Source organism: Lytechinus pictus, chromosome 2, assembly GCF_037042905.1.
Source record: "Lytechinus pictus isolate F3 Inbred chromosome 2, Lp3.0, whole genome shotgun sequence".
Classification (NCBI taxonomy): domain Eukaryota; kingdom Metazoa; phylum Echinodermata; class Echinoidea; order Temnopleuroida; family Toxopneustidae; genus Lytechinus; species Lytechinus pictus.
The window spans coordinates 34791567-34818611 of NC_087246.1; the positions used below are offsets into that span (position 1 = coordinate 34791567).

A 27045-nucleotide genomic window follows, 5' to 3' on the forward strand; every position below is an offset into this window, starting at 1 on the left:
ATAAAACCTATGTATTAATATTTGACACACCTACATCTGAAAGTTCTGTTTCACTTGTTTAAAACAAAAAATGCAGCAGTGGATTGTAAAAATAGAACTAAAAATCATTCTGAAAATAGCAATGTATTGCTGATCCAATTGTTTTGAGCACACCTGTCTCGTATGAGCCCGGTAACATTGAATATTGGACAGATTATTACTTTTAATCTATTGAAAATTAAAATGTGACAATCAGTTGATTGTCTGATGTTGGGTTACGTGCCCTGTAACTCTAATTATGTATCAATTGGGGAAGTGCCTTGCTATTGTGGTAAATAGCTTGAATAGTGTGTGTATTCCGAGCAATGTTGGTAATGTGTAATATTGCAGTAAATTGTTCGTTAAAAAAAAGTTATTCAATTTGTGTATAACCTTGCATAATTTGTAAATGCAACTGATTTGGCATGATTTATTTTGGTAATTATTGTAAGAGGTATATATTAATGTTTTTAGATATATTTTTTAACTTTTCCATTCATAGATTTCAATCTTGTGAGATGAAATTTAGTAGAAAGACATATTAATTCATATCAGAATATGAAGTAAAATTAGAAAGTTTGTCTACCATGTGAATTCATACATTTACATATCGATCCTGAAAGTGGTGTGTATTCCCTTATTTTTTTAAATGATGTGACATTGATTAGTTTTGAAATGAAAATAAGGTTTTGTCTTATCAGGCTTTGCATCTGATTGTAGAACAAGTTGATTGCATTGATCACAATATACACGCTATCAATTGTATGTTCAAGGGGGTGTTTCACAAAGATTGAAGTATGACTTAAGTCGCACTTAAAGGTCAAGTCCACCCCAGGAAAATGCTGACTTGAATAAATAGAGAAAAATCAAACTAGCATAGTGCTGAAAATTTCATCAAAATCGGATGTAAAATAAGAAAGTTATGACATCTTAAAGTTTCGCATATTTTTCACAAAACAGTGATATGCACAACTAGGTGAGTCAGTCGATGATGTCCATCACTCACTATTTCTTTTGTATTTTATTGTTTGAAATACACAATATTTCATTTTTTATAGATTTGACAATAAGGACCAACTTGACTGAACCATATAGTATTAAACAATGCTAATTCCACATGTTCAGGGAGGAATTAGTCGTCGTATCACTTGACAATGAGGAGAAAATTAGAATATTTCATATTTCATATAATAAAATACAAAAGAAATAGTGAGTTGATGACGTCATAGTCTCCTCATTTGCATACCAGCTAGGATGTGCATATAACTGTTTTGGTGAAATTAAGCGAAACTTTAAAATGTCATAACTTTCTTATTTTGCATCCGATTTTGATGAAATTTTTAGTGTTATGCTTGCTGGATTTTTCTCTTTTTATTCGAATCAACTTTTTGTTGGGGTGGACTTGTCCTTTAAATGCCGACGCGTACAAGATATGCAACACGCAATCTTATTGATCAATACGCAGTAGTGTGCGTCCTCTGCATGATCTGACCAATGTGGTCATGCCTCTTATACCTCACGCAAATTGACACTTAAGTGCGACTCTAAGTCATACTTATATCTTGTGAAACACCCCCCAGATACTGCAAACTATTGTGACATAATGAAAACTTCACTTGAAGCTCTCGCACTAAATCAATACCCTGTCACATCTTTCCGCGCAAGAGTTGTGTGCAGGAATTTACCAGCACGCAACAAGAATTCTGCAAGCAGACGAGGCTTTTGACAAGTTTTATGTGCGTCAACTGGACAAGAAAATATTGTCGCCCTCAGTCAAATGCAAAGCATTGAAAGATGTGACGGGGCCTTCAAGATCGCCAACAAAGATAGGCGCAGTGGGAATGTGTATTATTATTGGTAAATACCCATGGTAAATACCCAACACCCGTCATGAGTGCTCTGATTATTTTGCTATTTTCTCAACAATTAGGCATTATCTACTACAATCATTTGGCACATAATTTTTGTTGTCTCGCCTGCATAGCAGAGCGAGACTATAGGCGCCGCTTTTCCGACGGCGGCGGCGGCGTCAACATCAAATCTTAACCTAAGGTTAAGTTTTTGAAATGACATCATAACTTAGAAAGTATATGGACCTAGTTCATGAAACTTGGACATAAGGTTAATCAAGTATTACTGAACATCCTGCCTGAGTTTCAGGTCACATGACCAAGGTCAAAGGTCATTTAGGGTCAATGAACTTAGACCATGTTGGGAAAATTATTTTCAAAATCTTAACCGAAGGTTAAGTTTTTGAAATGACATAACTTAGAAAGTATATGGACCTAGTTCATGAAACTTGGGCATAAGGTTAATCAAGTATTAGTGAACATCCTGCTCGAGTTTCAGGTCACGTGACCAAGGTCAAAGGTCATTTAGGGTCAATGAACTTTGGCCAAGTTGGGGGTATTTGTTGAATTACCATCATAACTTTGAAAATTTATGGATTTAGTTCATGAAACTTAGACATTAGGTTAATCAAGTACCACTGAATATCCTGTGCGAGTTTCAGGTCACATGACCTGATGACCATGGTCAATGGTCATTTAAGGTCAATGAACTTTGGCCGTGTTGGGGGTATATGTTAAATTACCATCCTAACTCTGAAAGTTTATGGATCTAGTTCATAAAACTTGGACATAAGAGTAATCAAGCATCACTGAACTTTCCCTGTGAGTTTCAGGTCACAAAACCAAGTCAAAGGTCAGTTAAGGTCAATAAACTTAGGCCATGTTGGGGTAATTGTTGAAGTGCCATCATAACTTTGAAAGTTTATGGATAGAGTGAATGAAATGTGGACATGGGTGTAGTTGACAGTCTTAAGTCTCTGTTCAAATGTCATTTATGGTCAATGAACGTGGTATTATGTCATTATATGAATGATGTTTTTGTTAATGATTATTTTATAGTAGTTTTCAAAGTTAGCACTGCTGCTATATTAAATTGCGTAATGCAGGCGAGACTGCCAGAGGCGTTCCACTTGTTTACTAGTATTAATACATTGTATTTTGTTTGAACTCAGTTTGAGATTGTTATCTCAGCTAGAATTTATGTTTGATGGATTAGCCCCCTCCTAGTTGTATATGCATCGATTTAGAACAATCAGGTTATTTATTTTTAAAGTACTACAATGGAACGTTATATTCTAGAAAATGAATTATGGCTTTACTGGCTTTTCTGAGTTAAGATTGATTTGATCAATTGTAAGTACTGGGGTACGAAATTTCCTCTCCATGATTTACCAGCTTCTCGGTACTTGTGTCCTTTTATTTAATTCTCAAAAACAAGCATTCCTTTAAACAATATAACATGCTGCATTACAAAATTGTTATAGTGATATAGTTCAATTTATATTTACGTAATTGATCCCAAACATTCCCTTATTTGATTTACATTCCAACTGCAATCTAGTTTTGTGGGGTGATAAATGAGTAATTAGCGTCTTGAACTACCGTAGAGTTGAAAACTCTAGTTCACAGTTGTAGTGTGTGACCATTGATGATCGACTTCATTTCATTTTTTTGAGTAAATAAGTCAAGTTTGTTCTTAATTTGTAAATAAACTATATGATAAATTACATTTGCTCATTTCTGTAGCACTTTTTGTTCATTTACTCGGTATTAAATCAGGTCAAGTGCATAGTGTTAACATGAAAAAGAGTGAGGGGGTAAATAAGAGTGAGAGGGGAAAGAGAGAGAGGTGGGGAGAGGAAGAGAGAGGTTAGGGGAAGTGTGAGGGAGGGAGAGATATTGGAAGAGAAAAATGAGAAAAGACATTGGTAGGTAAAGACATTTAATTAGATATGATAATCTACCTATTCCTTATAATGAAAAAAAATAAAAACATAATGAAGTTGGGTGTAAATTATGATTTAACTTTATTGGTAAAATAAGATGGTTTCAGAGGCAATTAATCGTTAATCATTTTCACTCTTTGTTTTGTTGGGATGGATTCTTGGGTATATGAAGAAACTAGATAATTTTTTTTTTTCATTCTGGGTAAGAAACTGGGAATCGTGCAGCTTAGAGTTAGGAGGGGCCCTTGGATCGATTTTCTGGGTGGGGTGCTGAAGTAAATTTGACAAGCAAAAAAAAAGGGTCTTCACTTTTTTTTTCAATTCAATTCATTTATTTCACTCGATAAAAATGACATATATACAGGTAAATAAGAAATACATAATGACAAGAACAGAACAAAGTAACAAAAATGATAATACAGTAAATAGTGTACAAAACAGGCTTCGAGTGTGGACTGGCATTAAAGATCTGTTGGATCTTAGAAGTTCCAGCCCAAGGCCCAATAAAGAAAGAAAAAGAAGGGATACAAAATAGAACATACAAAGACAAAAGAATACAAGGGAAAAACAAGCATTAATAAAGTTAAAATGAAGTGTTTGCCTTTCTAATAGAAGGTCATTTTGGTCTCCAGAAATTTAACAAGCAAAAATAATAATAAATAGAGTTTCAACACAAAATGCTGCTCGTTTTCCATAGATTTCTCAAATTTTACACACCTACCTCTATTCCAGGGGGCGCTGCCTATGAAAAATAATACACGCAGCACCCCTTTGGGAAAATCTTGGGGTGCTTCAGCATCCCCGCTTCCAAGGGCCATGGAGTTAGGGCGTTTCATGAACGGACCTTTTGATTGTTTCATCCAACAAAGTCTTTTCCGAAAGTTGTCATAGAAACAGACACCTGAGCTTCTAAGCCAATCAAAAGCATAGAAACATTTCAGACAAAATATGATGATGAAACGCTCCTCATGATTCCAGTTGGGGATATTTTATGTGGCTTTGGCTCCGGGCTGTGGCTATTTTGCTTTCATGATAAATGCGCAGCATTAAAAATTCAAAATGTGCGTGATATTGATTGATATCAATGAGTTAAGTAGAGTTATTTTCACTGATTTGAAGTAAAAACAATGTCATTCATGTGTTCTTTTCATGGACTGTGAGGAAAAAAAGTCTAGGATGTCAATCAAAAAAGTTCTATGTTAATATGAGATATTCTGAGGACGATCTATCTTCGATGTAAACATCAAACAGCGCCAGCACCTGACTATATCTTGGCATTCTATTTTCAGAAATTAGCAAGTTCAATACAGAACACAACCACCAGTCACTGAATTGAAATGTTTGTAAGCAACTTATGAAATCGCCAAAAGATGGTGATTCCTTTAACATAAAAAGGGACATTCCAGCAGTGGGTTGGCCTACGTTATCAATTTCGGATGTCCATCTCAACTGAGCAATCTCTTTATCATCTGGATCAGTGTCAGCGAAGGCGGATCTAATATTTCCTAAAAGAGGGGGCATATTCTTACCTTACCCTCATTAAAATAATTAAGCCCCCCCCCCCCCCCATGTGGGGGCGTCATGGTCTAGTAAGACTTCCGTCTTTCAATCTGAGGGACGTGGGTTCGATTCCTAGCCATGGCATGTTTTCCTTCAGCAAGAAAATTTACCCACATTATGCTGCACTCAACCCAGGTGAGGTAAATGGGTACCGGCAGGAAGTAATTCCTCAAAAAGCTGTGAGCATCAGAATCGGTAGACTAGCGTAGCCGAGGTAATATAGGAGCGCCTTGAGCACCTAGCAAGGTGAATGCGTGCGCTATATAAATCCTATATTTTTATTGCCTCCCACCCCCAGGCCCCCCTGAAAGAACCAGTGTGCTCGTTAAAAACTATAGCCCCCCTAACCTCATAGCCATTATTTCAAGCACGCTCCGACGGCAAATTTATTATATGGTTTCATCATGATTTCCTTCAATATGAAACAAAAGTGAATTTATTTATCTTATATGAAATGGAAGCAGTTGCTCGCATGTGAAGTCATACCTCTCGGTGAAACTCGGTCTGTAAGTCTTTGAGGAATTTTCGTAAAAACCTTTATCTGCTATCAACCAACGTAATGTTAGGGTAAGTTTCTCCTTAAACCAACATCTCTGGCCACTGTGTCTGTGATCATGATCAACAGCGGTATCATCGTCGTAATCATATTTCACATTTCAATCTTATATATATGTATGACCACTGGTACGAATCATAAAAAAGGTCGTTCAATCATTTTATTCTTTGTTACAACCGGTAATAACCAATGTCATTTTCAATCCACACTTTGCCACTCTCACCCAGGTGCTAATTGGGTACCGGTAGGAAACAACCGTCATTGTGGTTGGTTTAGCAAGTTTGCGCCTAACATGCTGCTTGGAATGCTATGAATCCAGTGACCGGGTAATAATAATTGTGAAGCGCTTTGAACAGTCGTAAATTGATAAAGCGCTATATAAATACCAATTATTATTATTATTATTATTATTATTACGGCATCAGTGTCATCATCTTTGAGCATCATCGCAATGGGAGCTGCAGTATCAGCATCGGCATCACCGTTAACAACATCAAACTCATGACCACTATCAAAACCGTTATCATCATCATCATCGTCACATATAAACCTCCATCACCGTCATCACAATCGTAACCTTTATACCACTTTACCACCACCACCACCACAGACCTTCATCAACATCATCACCATTATAATCATCACCATCACCATCATCATCATCACTATTATCATCATCACCATCATCATCATCATCACCATCATTACCATCATCATCATCACCACCATCATCATCACAATTATCCTCACCATCATCATCCTCACCATCACCAACACAATAACTGTACCTACCACCATCATCACCACCACCCCACATCATTGTCACCACCATAACAATTGTCATGGACATGACTGCCGCCACCACCATCAACAAATCGTCACTACAATAATTTATTACCAACACCCTTTAAACAAGTTCTTTTCTGACAGCACTTACACATTAATCAACTCCAAAGATTCCCCCATACACAACCAAAGTATGACGCCACTCAAATGTTGATTATACCTTGCCAATATAGAACTACTTCTTTTTATTACATCTTCAAAAATGTATGATACACGTAAATATATTTTCAGACATATCAATCCAAGAAAAACCACTTGCTCCTAATTGACACATACCGAGTATCAACGGCAACGCAGAACAATATACTTGTTTGCTCTGGAAACAGCTTGGAATCTGTCCAGAACTGCCATAAATAGAAAAGCTCTTAAAGTTAATGATCTATTTCAGGTGTTGCTTGTAAAAATAAGTGTCGAGGATTTATAAATAGTTACTTTGTGAAATCCATCTCTTATTTTTTTCCCTTGCCTTCCCAACCACTGCTGGGCTGGGTGCGGAAGAGTAATAAATCACACGCCTGCATCTGCTCATTACTCCACATTTATATATTAAAAAAACAGTCATTTGGTTACATCTAGCATTCATGAATTTGTAAACAAAGAGCTCAACAAATGCCTTTCAAATACTGTTTATATAAAAATAATCTTAGAGAGCATACATGAACATCGTCAAAGTCAAAGAAGTCGGGACATCTTTAAAATCGGATCATTACATGATGCAAACATTGATAATCAGCACACAGATTTAATTCTGTTCAAATCTAACAAAAGAGGAACATTAGAATCACACAACACACATGTATCTATAAAAAAAAAGCCTACGAATTGCACTTTCTTACTACCACTAAATACATAATGCAAACCAAAGTATAATTCATACCCCTGAATTATACAGGATACAATAACCTTAAGTTACGAATACAAATCTCCGGTTTAAGACCAATGTTAAACTCGTGTAGTCATGAAATGCTGCTTTATTCCGGGCCCAGCTGTAGCAAAACTAAAGCTATTGATAAGGTCGAATTTCTCAATTCCTTGCAGTATCATTATGCGTTATCAATTATTGAAATCACTTTTAAGATTGCAAAACTTTGTGGGGTACACAAAGCTAAAGGGAACAAGTTCTTGCGATCGATCATTGTTATTGGACCCTTTCCCCTAATCAGCCTCTTAAAAAAAGGTGAGCTCCATTCCATCTATAATGTACAAATCATGTAATGATGTAATTTTCTTGTCTCCCTCTTCTTGTTAATTCCCCCCTCAAATCAATATAGAGATGTCATATTTATTGTACTTTATCAGGTCCTTTCCTTTACCCATTATCAAGGGCTAGTATTAATTCAAAGAAGTCAATCGCAATAATCTTTTACGGGAAGTTTGTTATTAAGTTCATGGGTCTTAACCTGGTAGCTGTGACTTGATGGAATGCACAAGAAGTTATTCACACTTAATATGCCAGAAAGACTAAGAATACATGTTTTACCTTCTAGCTGTTAAAATATATACAGCATAACGTTGCACTAAAATAAACCAATATTTTGAATGCATAAATATAATGTTCCCATTAGAATTTGAGGTTATCTGTATGTATCCATGGGCAATGTATAAGTCATGGTTGTCATAATTTCCAAATGAGGATAAAGATAAGTCAACATCATAGAATAAGTTAATGAAATGACAAAAACATATTTACCATTAAATATGCATGCCTTGTTATACCAAATTTTTCTACGTTAAGATAACTATCCCCAGTCAAATCAATTCCACCACAATACAAAAGAATTATGTCATGTATATAGCAATGAATATATACAGGACAAAAAGAAAATCAACATTCAAACATCTGCAGCATATTAAGGTACAAAACCGTTTATATTTAGGCATGCTTTTAAGACTTTTTTAATCTGCAATGCTGCTTTTGCATGTTTTATCCCATAATTCAATCCAGCGGCAGCTAAGTCAAGCAAAACAATTGCTTTTCTCCATGTGTTGCCCAAGTTATGTATACTTTGAATTATTCACACACTCTAATGACTTGAATATTTTAAACGCTAAGCCTGTGATGAAGTCTTGGCCTTCAAGGCACAACATGTAGTTTTTTTTCATCCAATATGCATCACTTTTAAACCAGCTTGACATTTGAGCCATTCAAAATTCTGACCTGAGCTACTATGTAACACACAAAAAAATATATGAAATGTTGATCACAATTGAATAGGCATGTCTACTTTAGCAGGTATACATGTTCCTTATTCAAGCAACATATTTCTTAATTCACACACTTGTTAGATGTGCATATACTCATGCACATAAATGAACATTTGCTACAGTTAGAATATACAAGCTCAACAATGTATTCTTGGAAACTTGCAATAAAAATTTAGCCACCTGGAAGCAACAGAGTGTGACCCTCCACCTTATATAGCTTGAAATGAACAAATAAAAGTTCGAGAAGATATCATTCAAATAGAAAGTTGATTATTGTCAATGTCATGATATAATAAATCCTTTTTGTATCATCTGAATTTTAAGAGGGAAATGGCTTATAAGCCATAAGGTAAGTAGAATATGTGGCAAGTTATCATAAACACGAAGAAATATTTCTTAATTGTTCAATAAATAGAGGATCTGTCCTGCACATCAATACTTTGCCTCTCACAAATCTACAACAACGCAGGCCATACTTGAATTCTGGAAAAACATGCAATTCATTTGCATCTTTTCCAGTCGGGTCCAGCGTGCACGAGAGCTCCTTGAAACCGCTTGGATCTTGGAATACTTTTGCAGGCTGTAACAGTTCATCAACAAGGACACACTATGGCTGCAACACAGCCACCCGATCGCCAAATACTTTGAGACGCTCTGCAGTCTACAAGGTCCGCCGATGTCTCTCTATTCTCCACCAAGCATTACTTAATCAACGGATGCTCTCTGCCATGAGAATAACCAGAATGGTGTCTTGGTGTAAAGTCCTTCAAACCGTCAGACAGAAATCTCTCTTCGTTCAGACATGTTCGGGAACAGTTTCCAGGGCACTCTTGCTGGTAGGCGACCTGATGAGTTTCTGTTCATCGGGCTCCTGCTCATTCTTCTGTTCCCTTCGAAGCTTCTTGGCGAGGTAGAACATGTAGGCTGGAAGACCAAAGTTGAGCACAGACAGTGCCAACATCACAACATTTACCTGGAGAAAGAACAAAAGAGAAATATGAAAACATTATATGATTTTTGAATGATCCATTGGAAGACGAGGTTTGCCCAAGACTTGGGCATTACAAACAAAAAAAATCTTATTGATGATTTAACAGAAGCATGAATTAACTCCAAAGGGAATTGTTCAATATCTTGTTTTTTTTTCTGACGCTTCCTAATTCCGCCTAAAACTTTTCATCCTTTCACCCATAAGACGGTGACCCCAAAAGCACTGTCATTGTTGAGTCGTTTGTCAGTTCAGCTTGAAGTTACATGTACTTCCACAAAAACCTATCAATGTTAGTCTGAAAGAACCTAGATAATGCAGGGAATAATCAGCTGTTGTCCTTTGATAAAGGTCAGGAAAAGGTGTTTCTCTCTATCAGAAAGTCAAACAACCCATCATTAAACTATTGACTTTGGTCTTGTTATTCTCTGCTATTGTTGCCATCCAAAGCAATGATAAACGCAGGAAGTCTGTGGACAAGATTTTTTACTCTCACAAAAAAAAAAGTGATTAAGATCATTTCTTTTTGTAAGCATAGAAGACTTTAGCTATCATACCCAGAATTTCCATCTATGAAAAGTTATAAAACTTATGCACATTCATTATAATACTGATCACAATCACTAACTAATGAATACTATATTGACCTTGACAGGGGACTGATTGTATGCTACTCTAAAATTTTGCCAGCTAATTGAAAAGTACTATAACCCGGCATACTAGGATTCAAAGCAATACAGTCCATTAACAAGAAAAGAAGGCCGGTTCCTGAATACTCTTCCAATGATGTGATTTCCACTATCAGTGCCATTTTTCTGCCCAGTCCTGTCAAACTAGTTACATTCCAAGTTTTTTTCCCTCCCGTCACTTGCACTTGTTCCGTAACAACACCAAGCTTCCTTTTTTATTGTTCTCCTGTGTTTGGGTTTTCCGCATAAACTCAAACCAGTTGTGGGGATATTATTCTTACTGGCCCTTTACAATGTATTGCTGCGAGTATTGATATTACAAATATCCGCAAGAGCCACACCTACTGAGTAAACTGATTTTTCCCATGATCAAAATACAGATGTCACAATGTCAAGTGGATAAAGTCAAAGTGATCTGGTTACGAGTGGGGCAAGATCTTAATAGCAGGTCAATTGATGCAGGAGTGTGGAGTCGATCACCGCCACACTATGAAATTCAAATAATGCCCCAAATACTCCAGTTATATTTTAAGGAGCTTACCCAAAAAAAATGGTTCAGGTCAGCATTTGGCAAATAATGAGCAGAGTGACCCCATAATAACATACATGTGAGTGTATAATTACAAAAAAAGGCATATTATGTAATTATTGACCCTGAAGGTATGACCATTGTAATGTAAAAGATCAGAGATCAACTGGCACTACGAAATACAACATAGCGAAAATCAATCAAATCAAGAACACTTACATAGAAAGGGTCGCCATTGAGTGGGCCCTCTATCGTAATGAAGATAGGGTACTGTAGAAGTGTTGCACAAGCCGAAATGAGGGATTGGAGGCCGATGAGACGGCCGACCTGAGGGGCTGGGTAGGTGATTGCGTAGAGCCCACACACAGCTGAATGAATAAACCCTCGGATCACAGTATGGAGGATGAAGCTAAGAATCTGCAGGAGGATAAATGTAACAAAATTGGTTAAAATTGAAAACCAAATTGTCATATTGTTTTTTAAAGGACATGTATGACATGACGGTAGCCAAAAAAAGGAGCATGTGCATGAAGGCGCATTTGGAGCATATCCATTTACACAGCTAGTTGTGTTGTAAAATCTTGGTTTAAAAATCATAACAAGAATAACTGGAAATGATGAATTTTAGAATTATAGCTTAATGATCTTTACTTAGACTTCTAATCAATCTGACAGTTGAGTTTGCCTTTTCTCACATATTGTATGTAGTATACAAGATAGATAGAATTAGAAGGCAGAATTTCATGAGAATGAAAACAAGACAGAGTACTCACTTGAAGTTGAAGGTTTGGTATTAAGATAGTGATGCCAAAGAACATGATGAGAACACTTGTAATGAAGAAGGCATAGCTTGAATTATAGAGTTTCCTGATCTTTAGACTCATCGGTGGCTTTGGATTCGTGCTGTCGCTGCTAGAAGTACTGGATGTGCTTGGATGCCTCTGCTTTGTTGATACTGCTCCGTTTCCATTCAGTCCCAGTTCCACATCGCCGCTTGAGCTGCCAAGTCTCTTAGCGTGTCCGTTTCCGACCGACCCATTGCTCTGTCTCCTGGCATCTCCATTCAAGAAAGAAAGACTAATGATGCTTGGGCGCTTGGATTCGCCGCTGATGGAACCGGGTCTCTTGGATGTGCTCTCGCGGCGACTGGTGCCTCGTTCCCGGTCTTTGGCTGCTTGGAGAACCTCCTTGATCTTGAAGTCCATGACTAAACCAATCAGAGGGCTGGTAAAAAGGCACATCAACTGCATCATACCAAAGATATAGATGTACTGATCCACTGTTGAGAAAAAGAGAAGACTATCAATAAAAGGGCAAAAGAGAAAAACCAAATCCAGTGCCTTATAACAAAACATTAGTGTCAATTAATAAAAGTTTCTAAACATATTTAGCAGATCCCAGTTGCATTTCTTCCAGGACAATTTCATATCATATCCCAACACAAAGATGAAAGCAACTACTTGCAAGAATTTGCCTTTGCTAATAAACTAGTCCATCAAATATCTTTTGATTATGTTTCATGGAAAATACCAAAAGCCAGTTCCTTCATTGGTATATAGGATAAGAGCTTACCTTTGTCTACGTCATTGCCACTGACAAGCTGAAGCATCTGAGTTAGGGAACCGATGAAGAACAGAAGACGAAGTTGGGTGACGCACATGACAATAAGAGAGAGCATGTAGATAGGACTGCAGACAGAATAAAGCAGGGTGTTTTCCTTCTTCTTCTTCTTGCGCTCTTTCAGCTCAATGGCAAGGTTCAATCTGTGAAAAAATAGAAGAGAAACAACACAAGACTGAGAATGGAATCTTATCAAGTGATGCCCAAGGGTGCATTTCTTGAAGTCTACAAGTATGAACTTCTTGCGCATTGCTTCGAAACATACAAATACTTTTTTTAATAATAATTTTGGTGGCAACGGTGGAATTACTCAGTCTAGGGTTTAGAAAAAAAACCTGCCTGAGCTCTAAGTTATTGGAAATCTCGTAGAATGGTAGTACAGTTACACATGTCTCACAGTGATGTCTGAAACTTTTTGAAAAGTGCAAAACGTTCATCCCACTGCTGCCACCAAAATATACAGTTACCCCAAAATGGTCTTAGATTTGAAAATGGTACCCGAACTTGATGTAAAAATACATTGAGTCCATAAAAAATATACCACTTGGATTTCACTTTAATTCAATTTTCTCTTCATTGTAGCTTTATGCTCGACAAAGCATAACTTAAAATATTATAAAAGCAATTCATATTCAGATAGTTCAAACATTTTTTACCGAGGCAACAATGCTTTAGGCGAGGATTATAAAAGAACTACTACCACCAAAAAGAAGTGCTACAGGCCTACGAAAATGTAAGCAGGGTCCCATAACACAAAGGTTAGCAATTTATCGTACACTTGATTTTTATGATTGATTGTACATTGTAGCCAATGGAATCAATCGTAGAAAAAGGTTCTACGATCATTGCTAAGCTTTTTTACGGGCCCCAGAACCTATCAAGACAATTGATACTTACTGTGAGGAGTAGATCTTGCTTCCTTTGCGAATCATTGTCTGTTTGGCTTCTTCAGCAGCTTCATCAGTTACACTTAGCTTGCGTCCAACATTGGTTACCATAGAATAGAACTGCTTGCCGGTTACTTTGTGGTTAACCTTCAAAATCTGCCAGTGCATTCTGTAGACAAAGAGCATAACATTGAAATATATATATATGTTTAATGGGAAATAAAATGTTACATATCAGTGCTTATTGATAACTTCCTGCCTTCTTTTTTCAATCAAGATGCACAGGTCATACAATAATGCATTAGCACTGTATCTTGATTAATCAATACAATTTCTTTATGGCACCAACAATTGCTGAGTTGGGTATTAAATACAATAAGTTATCAAGTTCACAAAGCACAGAATTTCATATTGGTTTAAAGCTGCAAACCAAACATCCTCCATCATAAAAAAACATCACACAAGAAATTAAGAATTTTGATGGTGATAATGTCTTACCCGAAAGCTGATCCTTCAGGATCTGGGATGGGTTCTTTGGGGATGTTAATGTAGCAGTTGATGATGACAAATGACGTAGCTATTGCTAGACCAGTGAACATGGCTTGTCTGCTTACACCTACATCATAGAGACCCTTTAACATGAATGAATAGAGGAAGAAAAACAAACATGATTTTTCTGGGTGTAAAGAACAAGATGCTCCTAACATGAAGCCAAGGGGGTAAAAATGTTCAGTATTCCTTGTGTTGAACATGCAGTAACCATTTTGAAGTCCACATTTCAAAGTCACTTTCTTTAATAGCTAGCTTTAGATTTCAGATTCTTTAAAAGATGCCCAAAGATGTCTCATCAGAACCAGCTAGGCATAGTGAAATCGAAGTCCCCTACCCACTATAGGGCAATTCCATAAACTATGTACGTCCAACCCCCTATACGTGGGACCTTCATAACATTTTCTGTCTCTGATTTGGTTCTTTTGAAAGTCTGCAATGTTCTCAAAGGATCAATACTTGGTCAGTATATGAAGTGAATTAAGGCTTGGGAAAAATGGGGTTTCAGACATACAAAAAGTTAATCATTTTATGGAATTGCCCTATAGTTGAATCATAATGCCTCCTCCTTTTCACTAGTCTTGTGCCATAATCATCTATTCAAGATGGATACCAGAACAATTCAAATGTTCATAGAATTACTTTTTTTTTCTCTTTATCTCTGTCAATAAAAAATATACACCGACTGTTGATCTACTTGTTTGACCTACATTCGAACCAAATTCTCATCCCATACTTAATCCACCATTATTTGCATCCCTGGATTTAATAAGGCAGGACAGAGTCATCCAAGTTGGCACATGTACTGTAAGCCAAGGGATTGTGACCTTTTGAATGAAACAGTGCTGCTTATTTCCTGTCTCGTCTCAAAAGCTTGGCAAAGAATTGCAAGTGAAACAGCTGATTTGGGGATTTTAATTTCCTCAAAAAACATTCAGTAAAACTGAACTGTACACACTTCTCTTAGAAAACAAGAGCACTTCCCTTTTCCTGCCTGCACAGAATCTGTCGCGTGTTGTATTCAGAAATCTTCAACTTTTAAACTTTGATTTTCCAAATTTTGTTTTTTACTTCATTCATTGCACTTGCACTTTCTTTTTTATTCAAAGTTTTATCATCGACATTGATGTTAAGTAGGTAAGCCTACCTTATCTACATAAACAATCTAAACATATTTGAATTTATTTCTAAATACCTTCTTTATATTCATAATTTGGCCGAAGAAAGTATTTTGCCATTAGTCTTTAAAATCATTGATAATCGTCTGCATTCAATAATGCTCATAGTAGTACTGGAAAAATAAATAATCTGAACAATGACATCAGACTTTAATGAATTCCACTTCCAATCACACAACCACCTCCTGAACTATCAACAGTGCATATGCTGTACAGTGCCCACCATCTCACCTTACCCATTGTACTTTATTTTCCTTCATTTATTGCCTGACAGGTCATGCCATTCTCGCTGATCAGCTGTGGCCACAAGGTAATCAAAGTGCAGAGTCCGATTTGAATGGGTTGTTCAACGCCCATAGATTAGAAGCATGAACTACTACTTCCTTATCAGCTGATTTGGGCTGCCGATGATTATGTAACGAGGAGGGGGGGGGGGGGGGGGGGCTACGTTTGAATTTCTCAGGACACATGATCTGCGTCATCCAATGCTTATGTAACAAATCCTATTCTCGGAAAGACAGTTTTAGATGTTAAGCATTCAGCTCATCAATCCCCTTGAATTTTGTGCCCTCGCACAATTATGGATAAATAAGAGTCGTAGAAATAAACAGGATATAGCGCAAAATATATTCACCTTGAGGATGAGGAACAAGATGGCTGCCGATGCGTATGAACCAATGTTGAGACTGATCACTGTAGATCTCTTTGTACCAAACAAATTGGCAACCTAGGAGAAATAAAGAAGTCAAATAATATATATTGGTTTCTATTCAAGCACTAAAATGTAACAGGAATAATAGCCAAATCACATATCTAGCAAATTGCTCATTTTCTCTCCTTCTTTTATATGATTGTATCTGTGCAATGACTTATTTTTTTGTAAAATATCACCTCCTCCACTTGTCAACAATTTTTAAATTGGTAATTGTTGATCGTATTTGTGATCAGGTTTATTTTTCTGACATGGTATTCAAAATTCAATTTATGCTAAAATGTAAATCAAACTCGTTCATCTAAAAATGTCCCACTCAAATATGAAGAATCTTTTAGATATTCTAGGATTGATCAATTGAATAGACAGTAATTGCTTACTTCTTAAAATACTGAAGAAATGGAAGTTGTAAGTAGCATTCATCTATAAGTACTATGAGATAACCACTGGAAGCATTGGCATTCAAATTGGTCGAGATTCTGGGGGTAACCTGACCTGTAAAATGTGATGCCTACGTACCTGAAATGATGTAAAGGTGACCATGATGCCTCCGACTCCATTGAGAGATACGGCAGGGATAATCATCTCCGACATTTCAACAGGTGTCCAGCCAAAGATCAGGCAGGACGCAATGAACATGACTCTGTGTAATAAATAATTTACAAATAATGATTCAATCTTATACACAGAGAATACACAACACCCGTTATTGGTGAACTTACTTCAAATTCTTTTAGGAGTTTGGACAATTGCTTCAGGAAGCCCACAGATGGGGGTGTTAAATTCTTGTGAAGACAGACTATATTCAAAATATGATATTTTCTTTCTTAAGAGTGAAGGAAATGATATTCACATTGCCAATTCTTTTATGAATGAGAAGGTTTACTCAACCAATTGAACAATATTTCTTTGGAGTATACAATGCCATTTTCCATTAGGACAGGAATAGGATTCAATTTGTGAAGAAAACAAAGATTACTTACGCTCCAACCATTCTTAGCAATCTGCAACCAAACTTGTCCATAGCCATTCCTATAGGGAATGTCAGACCACTTAGCAAGAAAGACCCGATCGTGAAGGCCAAATTCAATGCTTCGTCTTGGGCAGAACATCGTGGGTAGGTTGGTCGTCCAAAATTTTCCGGACTCGGCGTCATCGTGCCAGTGGCATCGTACATTATCGTGGTACCCTCTTCGTCGTCATATTGCACTTCAGTCTCGTTTCCCATACCATCATATAAGGTAGAGTTTTCCATGTCCTCTGTTTACAAAATAGGAAAACATGATTTACTTTTAACACCCCAACATAATTCACAATATAAATTCATACACTATCATTGTTGACAGAGGGGAAAATATTGGCATGATATGTCAATACCATAGTCTTCGCTTATCATGTAATTCATATCACCTTTGATGGCAGACAAAATAAAATATCAAGTTAAAAACGAATGCATGATCATCAAGCAATGAAAGGATATTAATTCAATACAAAACTTGTTCCCTGCATGGGGCCCTTCTCTTCACATAACCTTCATAGAACTACTCTTTTTATTTCTATGAGAATTGGCCATCTGATAAGTCATATCAAGAATTCCATAACTATATTGATCACCTTCATTTTATTTCTAAAACGTATTCTGTATATTTCAAGCTAAATTTAGCATGAAAGAGCAAGCAAAACCATATTCTCCACATACAAACTCACTTCTCCCGATTTTATTGCAACAGGGAGTATGTTGTTATGGAATGAAGTAGGGCAGGTCAAATGCATTCTGACCAAAGGGTTCTATTTTGCCTCACTCTCCTTAAATACCCCCCCCCCCCCAACAAGCAGTAAACCATTGCAAAATGTAAACAAACACCATGAAAAAAAGAGTCTCCTGCCCTTACATCCCATCTCTCTCTCTCCCTCTCTCTCCCCCATCCAGGGTTTATGTACACCCTTGTAGATCACCTTCACCTGGGGTACTTTATGAGTTAATTCATGCACACTGGCTACTTGCATGCACACAAAACACACCCTCGCACAAAGACCCCATTTTCAAGCTCTCTGATTGGCTTGCTAGGAAGTCCATTCTTTTCATCTTATTTACATAATCACTCCAGCTGGAGGTCTTAAGAGAAAGCTATTGGCTGGGGAAGGTAGACTCGCCCTCCCTCTTTCCACATCAAAACAACAACATTGGGGAGAGCTATAAATCCATGTCAACAATTTGCTATTAGAATAGAATATTCCCAATGCATCTTTGTTTCCATTTTCACATGTACAGGCCTCTATATTCTAATCATATTCATGAGCCCAATAAGCACAACCCACTCCACATAATCAGCACACTGTTCTCGCATTCATTTTAAATGCATTATGATAATTGTTTGAGAGCCTGCCAGTACTTGGAAATGTGAGCTATTCCTGACTGTGCATGTATGCTACCATGCAATGCAGCAAACACGTGAACATAATTTATAGCATTGTTTCCACATGGTGTTGCAGGTATAATCCTCTTTATGTGGGTCATTATTGCATTTCCAAGGGTGTTTTCTATATATATTGGACTATTAATAAAAACATACCACCATGACTCTGAATACAATGGGAGTTTAGAAAACCCCTCTTTCAACAATTGTCAAGGCTTGGAAATTCATTCCATTTCATTTTACTTACATCTCCAACATTTTACAATGTTATGTTCCATACATCTTGATACATAATCAATAGAACAAGGAAAATGTATACTTCAATAATCAAGATTACTATTCAAACAGGTTGGAAATGTAGGAGGCTGCTGAAAAGCAGAGCTTCATAACTATGGACACAAATTCAGTATTTTCTATCCTCGGTATTAACACAAATCAAATAACACAATCATATTTTCTTTCATAATTTCCTTGAACAGTTGATTTCATTGTTCAGAATTTCTCTGACCAGATGCAAAGCTAGAGGCCAATCTCCCTTGGCTTGCCTGGATTGATGGTAAACACAAGATCAATGCCCTGACCTGGATGCACTAAGCTCCACCCCCAATCCCCTCCCCCCTCCCTTCTTTGACAACAACATTGATGCCTGGCAGGTTGGCCAATGGAACAGATGCACTGTACTGGGATAAATTTGACCATAGCAACTATGACCAGCCAAGTGTTACATAGTTATTCTGGTCACTTATTATATGGCTTACAGCTAATCTTGCACAAGAAAACATGAAAAGGCATGAGCTACAATTATGTCACAGAATTAATACTCTGGCTGCAGTACTAAAATCCAGGTCACCAGAGAGTAACTAGAACCATTTGTTGATCTTCAATCTGTGGACACATGTATGCAACTTATAAACACCACTGTCCTTTGTCCAGATACACCACCCCTGCTGACGAAAATGGACCTGTCCTATGGGAGGTAGATTGTATGCTAATTAGGGTTTTAAAGAGAGGCTGAGCATGTCAACAACATCTCATTTCGATAAGAGTTCTACATTGTATGTAGAAATGTTGACAAGTCCCAGCAAGAACACCAGGGACAAAAGATGAATTATTGCGGTGCTTTTGAATTCAAAACATCAGAAGACAATAATACGCATCTAAATTTACTTCAGTCGCAAGCTGGAGGAAAATTGGAGCAGTGTGTATCTATTCAACAGACCTGGATAGCTGACCTGAGCTTATAAGAGCTCTTTTCAAAGCCAGTCAGTGAATTTATAACCCCATTAATTTTTATATCTTGTTTGCCACCAAGATATACCGGTACATTGCCCCAAGCAAAGTAGTTTTGTTTACCAACAATATCATACATGCATGCAAGTTCACAGGTTGAGGATTACTTCACAGATGTACAAGTGATTCTCACTTGTGTCGATCTGGAGGACATCATAGACATGATAATAAACACGTCATATAGGAGGCATGATTTAGGAAAACATGTATATGTAGGGCCTAGACACAAGATGAAAGGGACACAGTCCTACGTTTGTGCTCATATGTACTTCACTTTCTAATTATTCCACATACACTTTGGCCTCATATTATCATAAAATCATAAAAATGGGTTTGCTTACAAAAATGTCACTGATGACAGTAATTTTATGGCAGTAAAGGTTGCATGCAGGTGGGGGGTCATAACTGAAGTCAAAGATTCAACCAATGTCAGGAAACATGTTAACCAAACATCCTTGAATGATAATCATTCTGAAGGACTTGGTATAGAGCACAGTGCTAGTCATGATATACCCAGTAATCTGTGTTTTCTCATCCAGTGATGCCAAAGAAGTAGATCAAGGCAAATGATGATCTCATGTTTGAATGTTCTTTTGGTGATGGGTAAATCCTCTCAAGGATGTGTCCTCCATTCTCATAGCATCACTCAGTCACTCTGCAAATGTTGCATCGGGAGAGCAACTGACCCCAGTGCTTTACAATAAGTCAAATTTGATGTTTTGACAATTGAATACCTTGGCTTCTTTCAGCTTGTAGATTTTTTTTCTCCACATCTTTAAAAGCTCTCAATTCCTTAGGGATGAAAATGATGATGATGGAGAAGATTGCAAATGTAATGACAACGATGGTGACTATGTCAATGATGATATTGGTGATGATGATGATGATCGTAAACCTTGAAAAATATTCTCATCTGTAGAATACTCAAGGATGTCTATAGCTCCCTTGTATTACAAAGATTTTGTAGGGGACACCAATCTTTTTGGCCCAACTCAATAGGCTTCAGAGAGCAAGTATACATGGTAGAATACAGAAATATTCTCATGCAAAAAGGCAATTTCATGTAGGCCTACAATTGGGAGAATGATACTAACTAGTAATACCCCATGAAAAGAATATAATTCCACTCTGTGCAACAGAGCATCCATTTTGCAAGCCTCAAGATCAAGAACACACTCCAGCAACTCAACCAAGAAGTAAACGCAGACCCCTGGAACAGCTCCGAAGGCACCCAGGAGAAATAAATCACAAGGACTAGCAGTGCTGAGAGAGATGGGATTGTAAAGCTCCTGAAACTCAACACCCCACCAGGGTTTATGGATGAATCTTGCACAAGCTTGCTGTTATGAGAGAGGTCACTGATCCCTAAACACACACACTCTGTCTCATGTTGCTGCAATGTTTGGGGTGGGGTATCAACTAGACAAGGGTAAATTGGAAGCTGAAAGACACAGGAAACATGTGGGCCATGTAATTATGTACATGTATTAACAGAGCTCTAGATTTTAAACAGTTGTAAAGGGGACATAGGTACGACTCTGGACCTACAAGTCCATGGTACAACTGTACGACTAAATTACTGAAGAGACAGATGGACAAGACTTGATGGGATGAATCAAAGAATCATAGAGATGGAATTCTGATGATCATTTCAACCCAATTGAATAATTACAAGTTCCCATACAATTTTCATTTCTAATTGATCTGTAACTAGCAATGAAATGTTGTAGAGGGCATGTTTCCCAGGCTCGCCACCCCCGCTATCCCTTTAAAATTCAATACTACATGACTTACCTTCCTTGCATCTTGTACTGTAGAATCCTTCTGTTAATAATACCGGAAGCAGGGAACTCCATCCTAAGAGAACGGCCGAGAAAAACAGGTTCTCAAAGATCATAGTCCCTACCATCCAATAGCGACGGTTCGTCGTCGTTTCTAACGTTGGCTTCTTGATAAACATTTTGAGTTCTTTTTTAGATGATCTGCGACAGAAATATGGTTAGTAGCTGGATCGGTTGCTGACCAAGGCTACCTCTCTCACAATCCAAGCTCAATCTGAAAATTAAAAAAAGAAATAAGACGTTTTTATAATTCAGAATATCAGTATGCAAAGATCCTGCCCTACAAGATTGCATAAGAAACAAATCCTTATGATTAAATGCAGAGCTTAGTTGCATGAAATTGAGGAAACTTGAAGAAACAATGAAATTGACTGAAAATGATAATATTTTGAAACTTTTTTCCAGCATAGTCCATTTCCTTGCCTTATTTTTTATATCCAAGATTTTCCCAAAAGGACTAAACTGACTATTTCAATCTTGAGACTCAATTTAACCAAAAAGTTCTCTTCTTTATAAGGGGAAAGAGCAATAAAGTAGGAGGAGGAGCCTCTTCCCTAAACCATGTGGTCCATTTAAATTCTTGTCAGACACAAGTCTATAAATTGCAATACTAAGGGAAAAAAAAGCAAAATCAAGATCATAATGACACATGTGTATAAACCAGGTTTGTCAGAAATAAGCCCATTTATTTGGTTGAGGGTGACTAAGCGTGCAGATTTTTACTTCCCATTGGTGATGCAATGTGCAGTGATGCATGTAGTGGGCACGGAACAATGGGTGTTGAAACTTGTCTGTGCAAGAAGTGGAACCAGGTCTCTTTCAACTGAATTCACCCACTTTCAGTTTATGCCTTTTGTTAGAGTCCAATTTATTGAGGTAGGGGCCTAATAATCAGGCAGTCAACCAAATTATCTGAAAATGACTATGTGCAATAAGTACATGAGCTACGTACATTTGTGGGGATAGTAATAGTCTATACATTGCACAGTACTTAGAAGGCTTCGGCAACCCCTGATAGGCCTATATGATAATGATTTTGACCCCTCTCCTCCCCGTTTGAATTACCATTGCCAAAGAAGCAGTTTAATTAAATTTTGATGCATGTTTCTTATCAGTTTAGGTCTACTCATATTCATAATGATGCCAGACTCAAATTAACTTTATTTTTCTACTAAAGACCACCGTTTATAATATAATAATGAAGGCAAGATTGATTATAATATGTACTTCACTGATTTTCATTCACATTGGACCAGCCCACTGGGCAATTTGTTACCGATTACCAATTTTACCGGTTATTACCGGTAATATCACCCGGAAATTTGAGTAACACCAAATATTACCGTTATTACCATGTTATTACCGAAATTATAATTCCTGTTGATACCTGTTACTGTTATCACCCTGATGAAACCTACATTTACCTAGTTACAACAGGGTGATGAGGGGTAATAAGGGTAATGTTGAATGACTTTGATTGGTTATAACATTGCAAACTTTAGTAATAAGAGCAATCTTACAGCAATCCCAGCGAAATTTTCAAAGTCCAAAAAATTACTGTTATCACCCTGATGAAACCAACATTTTACCCAGTTACAAACAGGTTGATAAGGGGTAATGGGTAATGTTGAAACGCTTCCATTCCCAGACAGCAAAGTATCTGGATCACATACGGTTCTTATCTGGGATATCTGGGTCCCATATGGGCCCACATGGAACCCAGATGAAAACATATACTTGAACCCACATGGTGCCCAGATAGGACTCAGATGGAAACGAGACCTCCAACCCATGCGGAACCCATTAATATTGGGTAAATGGAGTAATATCAGATGGTAATATCAGGAAAATGCTGGGAATATTAGTTACTCATGAATATTCATTACTACAATAAATGGCCAAAATTTTAGCTAATATAGCTGTAATAATTAATGTGTTTATGTTTATGCAATTATTCCACCCAGAAAATTTTCAGAAAAATGTGTAGTTTATATATCATATTAGTCATAATCATGACATTAATTTTAGAAAAATGTTTTAGGGTTGAATAATTGTTAACCATAATTTGTCAAGTGTTGTAAACTCGCTCAATATATAGAAGTAAATGACAGGGTTTGGTGGATAAGTGTAGGATAGGATTAGGATTAGGATGTAGGATTTTAGGATAGGATAAGATGATATGGCTTAGAGTATGGAGTTGTAAAAATGTGCTTCAATGACCCTAATGACACTAATTGTTTTTTTAATGAGCCGACATTAATTGGGTAATATTGGGTAAACAGAGTAATATGAGGTGGTGATATCATTAAAATGCTGGAAATATCGGTTACATCATACTGGGTAATATTGGGTAAATGGAGTAATATCGGGTCCGGGTAATAACGGGGAAAGATTGGTCTACTATTTCCCCGTTACTACCCACTGGTGTTACCGTGGTAATAACTACGTTATTACCTGTTACAACCCGGGTAATATCGGGTAAAATGCCCAGTGGGAGGTTCTTCCAAGTTAGTATTAATTTAAGTAAAAATGACACAATACAGTATCATGAATATTCTATTTCACTTTAAAAAGGAAAGTATCAATGTAATAATCGATCACTCTTTATCAAATTTTCAGAACTTCCTTTTTATGTCCATGTATATATACCTACCCACTGGGCATTTTACCCGATATTACCCGGGTTGTAACAGGTAATAACGTAGTTATTACCACGGTAACACCAGTGGGTAGTAACGGGGAAATAGTAGACCAATCTTTCCCCGTTATTACCCGGACCCGATATTACTCCATTTACCCAATATTACCCAGTATGATGTAACCGATATTTCCAGTTATTTTCATGATATTACTGCCCGATATTACTCCATTTACCCAATATTACCCAATTAATGTCGGCTCATTAAAAAAACAATTAGTGTCATTAGGGTCATTGAAGCACATTTTTACAACTCCATACTCTAAGCCATATCATCTTATCCTATCCTAAAATCCTACATCCTAATCCTAATCCTATCCTACACCTATCCACCAAACCCTGTCATTTACTTCTATATATTGAGCGAGTTTACAACACTTGACAAATTATGGTTAACAATTATTCAACCCTAAAACATTTTTCTAAAATTAATGTCATGATTATGACTAATATGATATATAAACTAAACATTTTTCTGAAAATTTTCTGGGTGGAATAATTGCATAAACATAAACACATTAATTATTACAGCTATATTAGCTAAAATTTTGGCCATTTATTGTAGTAATGAATATTCATGAGTAACTAATATTCCCAGCATTTTCCTGATATTACCATCTGATATTACTCCATTTACCCAATATTAATGGGTTCCGCATGGGTTGGAGGTCTCGTTTCCATCCGAGTCCTATCTGGGCACCATGTGGGTTCAAGTATATGTTTTCATCTGGGTTCCATGTGGGCCCATATGGGACCCAGATATCCCAGATAAGAACCGTATGTGATCCAGATACTTTGCTGTCTGGGAATGGAAGCGTTTCAACATTACCCATTACCCCTTATCAACCTGTTTGTAACTGGGTAAAATGTTGGTTTCATCAGGGTGATAACAGTAATTTTTTGGACTTTGAAAATTTCGCTGGGATTGCTGTAAGATTGCTCTTATATTACTAAAGTTTGCAATGTTATAACCAATCAAAGTCATTCAACATTACCCTTATTACCCCTCATCACCCTGTTGTAACTAGGTAAATGTAGGTTTCATCAGGGTGATAACAGTAACAGGTATCAACAGGAATTATAATTTCGGTAATAACATGGTAATAACGGTAATATTTGGTGTTACTCAAATTTCCGGGTGATATTACCGGTAATAACCGGTAAAATTGGTAATCGGTAACAAATTGCCCAGTGGGTATTTATACACTTATAAGTAATAGTCTTAGTTACAGTAGATTTTCAAATATTATACAGGGTCATTATCTGTCATATGCATCCGTTTCAGTGATGAGATGATCATGAAATTAAACAAAAATGTAAAAACATAATTTAAAAAAAAAATCCACATTGTATTCAAAATGATACCCCTTTCTTAAAAAAAATTCATGTCCACTACAGTCTTGAGTCTACAGATCATTCAGTAAAATCCTTTTTAAATATATCACGCCATATATTCATAATATATATTTCCTTGAAACTGAAAAGGCGGAATAGAGTCGGGCTCTAACCGCAATGCCATGTGCGGCTAACGTGTATGCAGTGCAAAGGGCACGTAGGGTGAATGTCGTCTGCTGAAAATAGAAAGCAGTGCTGTCCAATGCTGCAATACCGTGCAGCTCCTCATGAATATGTCGCGATTGTCGGCATGGTGAAATCGGAGATTTTGCTGGCTTAATTTGAGCATGATTTGAGAGATCGTCAATAAAAATGCCACAAAATAAGAGGACAGACCCCATCTTTAAATCATTTTCCCCTCATCTCTGATCTGGATGAGAAACATAGTCAATATCATGAAATGGGCGAGGCCGAGGGAATATCATCCCGAATTTTCTGCTTGAAACATAGTACTAGTAGTACCACTACCATCCATCAACTCACGATCCACTCCCAGATGCAGATTACAGATGCGATGTCCGAAACTACATATCATGACGGCAAAACTAGTGAAACTCACCAATAATTTAGTCGAAAATCAGGCCTGTCCCAATGAGCAAAAAATATTAACGTCTGCTCTCTAATCAAAAGTCCACGCATGTGAGATGAAATTCGGATCTTGGCGGAAGATTTCACCAGTGATCGAACTGCTCTTTGTTTCGCAATACCCTTTTACCGCACGGCACATACAGATGAGGCAATCAGCTGATTCCAGAGAAACAGCTGATCGCAGAGCGACAGCTGAGCGATGAAGCAAATCAACGTACCCCGCAGTGAAATGCAGGTTATTGGAGCCCTCAAACAATTCAGAATTAGCTCACAAACTTACCTGATATGCTAGATTCCTTCACTGTACACACAGTTTAATGATTATTATTTCCAATAGGCCATGGATAAGGCACGTCTACAGAAACAGGTACTAAGAGAAGTGTTTGATCCGAAAGTGACATAAATTGGGAGAGACCTGTCAACTTTATTCCAATCCCTTGCTCGCCCGCCCACTTTTGACTGCTGAATATTCATATATGTCTTGCCCAATCAGATCATTCTCATTAGCGCCTGCGCATTCGGTTTTTTCGTTCGTTCTTTCGAAGCGCTGTACTGTGTTGTGAGGGGTGGACAGAATCTCGCACTGAGGGGGGAAAGTCCATTTTGTCATGAATTCACATGTAGTGAGTCGTGCATGGGGTCATATTCTAAATTTTCCCTTTTTGTTTCGTCTTTTCTTTTGT

At 37.2% G+C, this 27045-nt stretch overlaps 1 protein-coding gene across 2 annotated transcripts; it reads right to left on the minus strand.

Moving 5' to 3' along the window:
• Positions 1-6930: 6930 nt before the first annotated feature.
• LOC129254348 (large neutral amino acids transporter small subunit 4-like) lies at positions 6931-26823 on the minus strand. 2 transcript variants are annotated; one of them, XM_054892806.2, is made up of 11 exons: positions 26643-26823; positions 21635-21895; positions 17117-17393; positions 16653-16776; positions 16056-16148; positions 14193-14326; positions 13705-13863; positions 12760-12950; positions 11961-12466; positions 11407-11604; positions 6931-9954 (listed from the first exon to the last, which is right to left on the minus strand). In XM_054892806.2, exons 2-11 carry the CDS (start codon positions 21798-21800, stop codon positions 9778-9780), a joined length of 2025 nt encoding a protein of 674 aa, XP_054748781.2. In that variant the 5' UTR covers positions 21801-21895; positions 26643-26823; the 3' UTR covers positions 6931-9777. The 2 variants fall into 2 exon arrangements, with proteins under 2 accessions (XP_054748781.2, XP_054748782.2); XM_054892807.2 differs by having other exon boundaries at positions 26334-26758.
• Positions 26824-27045: the final 222 nt, after the last annotated feature.

Coding starts and splice junctions, on each gene's coding strand:
- LOC129254348 (XM_054892806.2), bottom strand. CDS start 21,800: ATGTTTATCAAGAAGCCAACGTTAGAAACGACGACGAACCGTCGCTAT. Junction 16,777..17,116: donor TTGCTAAGAATGGTTGGAGC/GTAAGTAATCTT, acceptor TTTATTACACAG/AGTCATGTTCATTGCGTCCT. Junction 12,951..13,704: donor AGCAAGATCTACTCCTCACA/GTAAGTATCAAT, acceptor ATTTTTTCACAG/ATTGAACCTTGCCATTGAGC.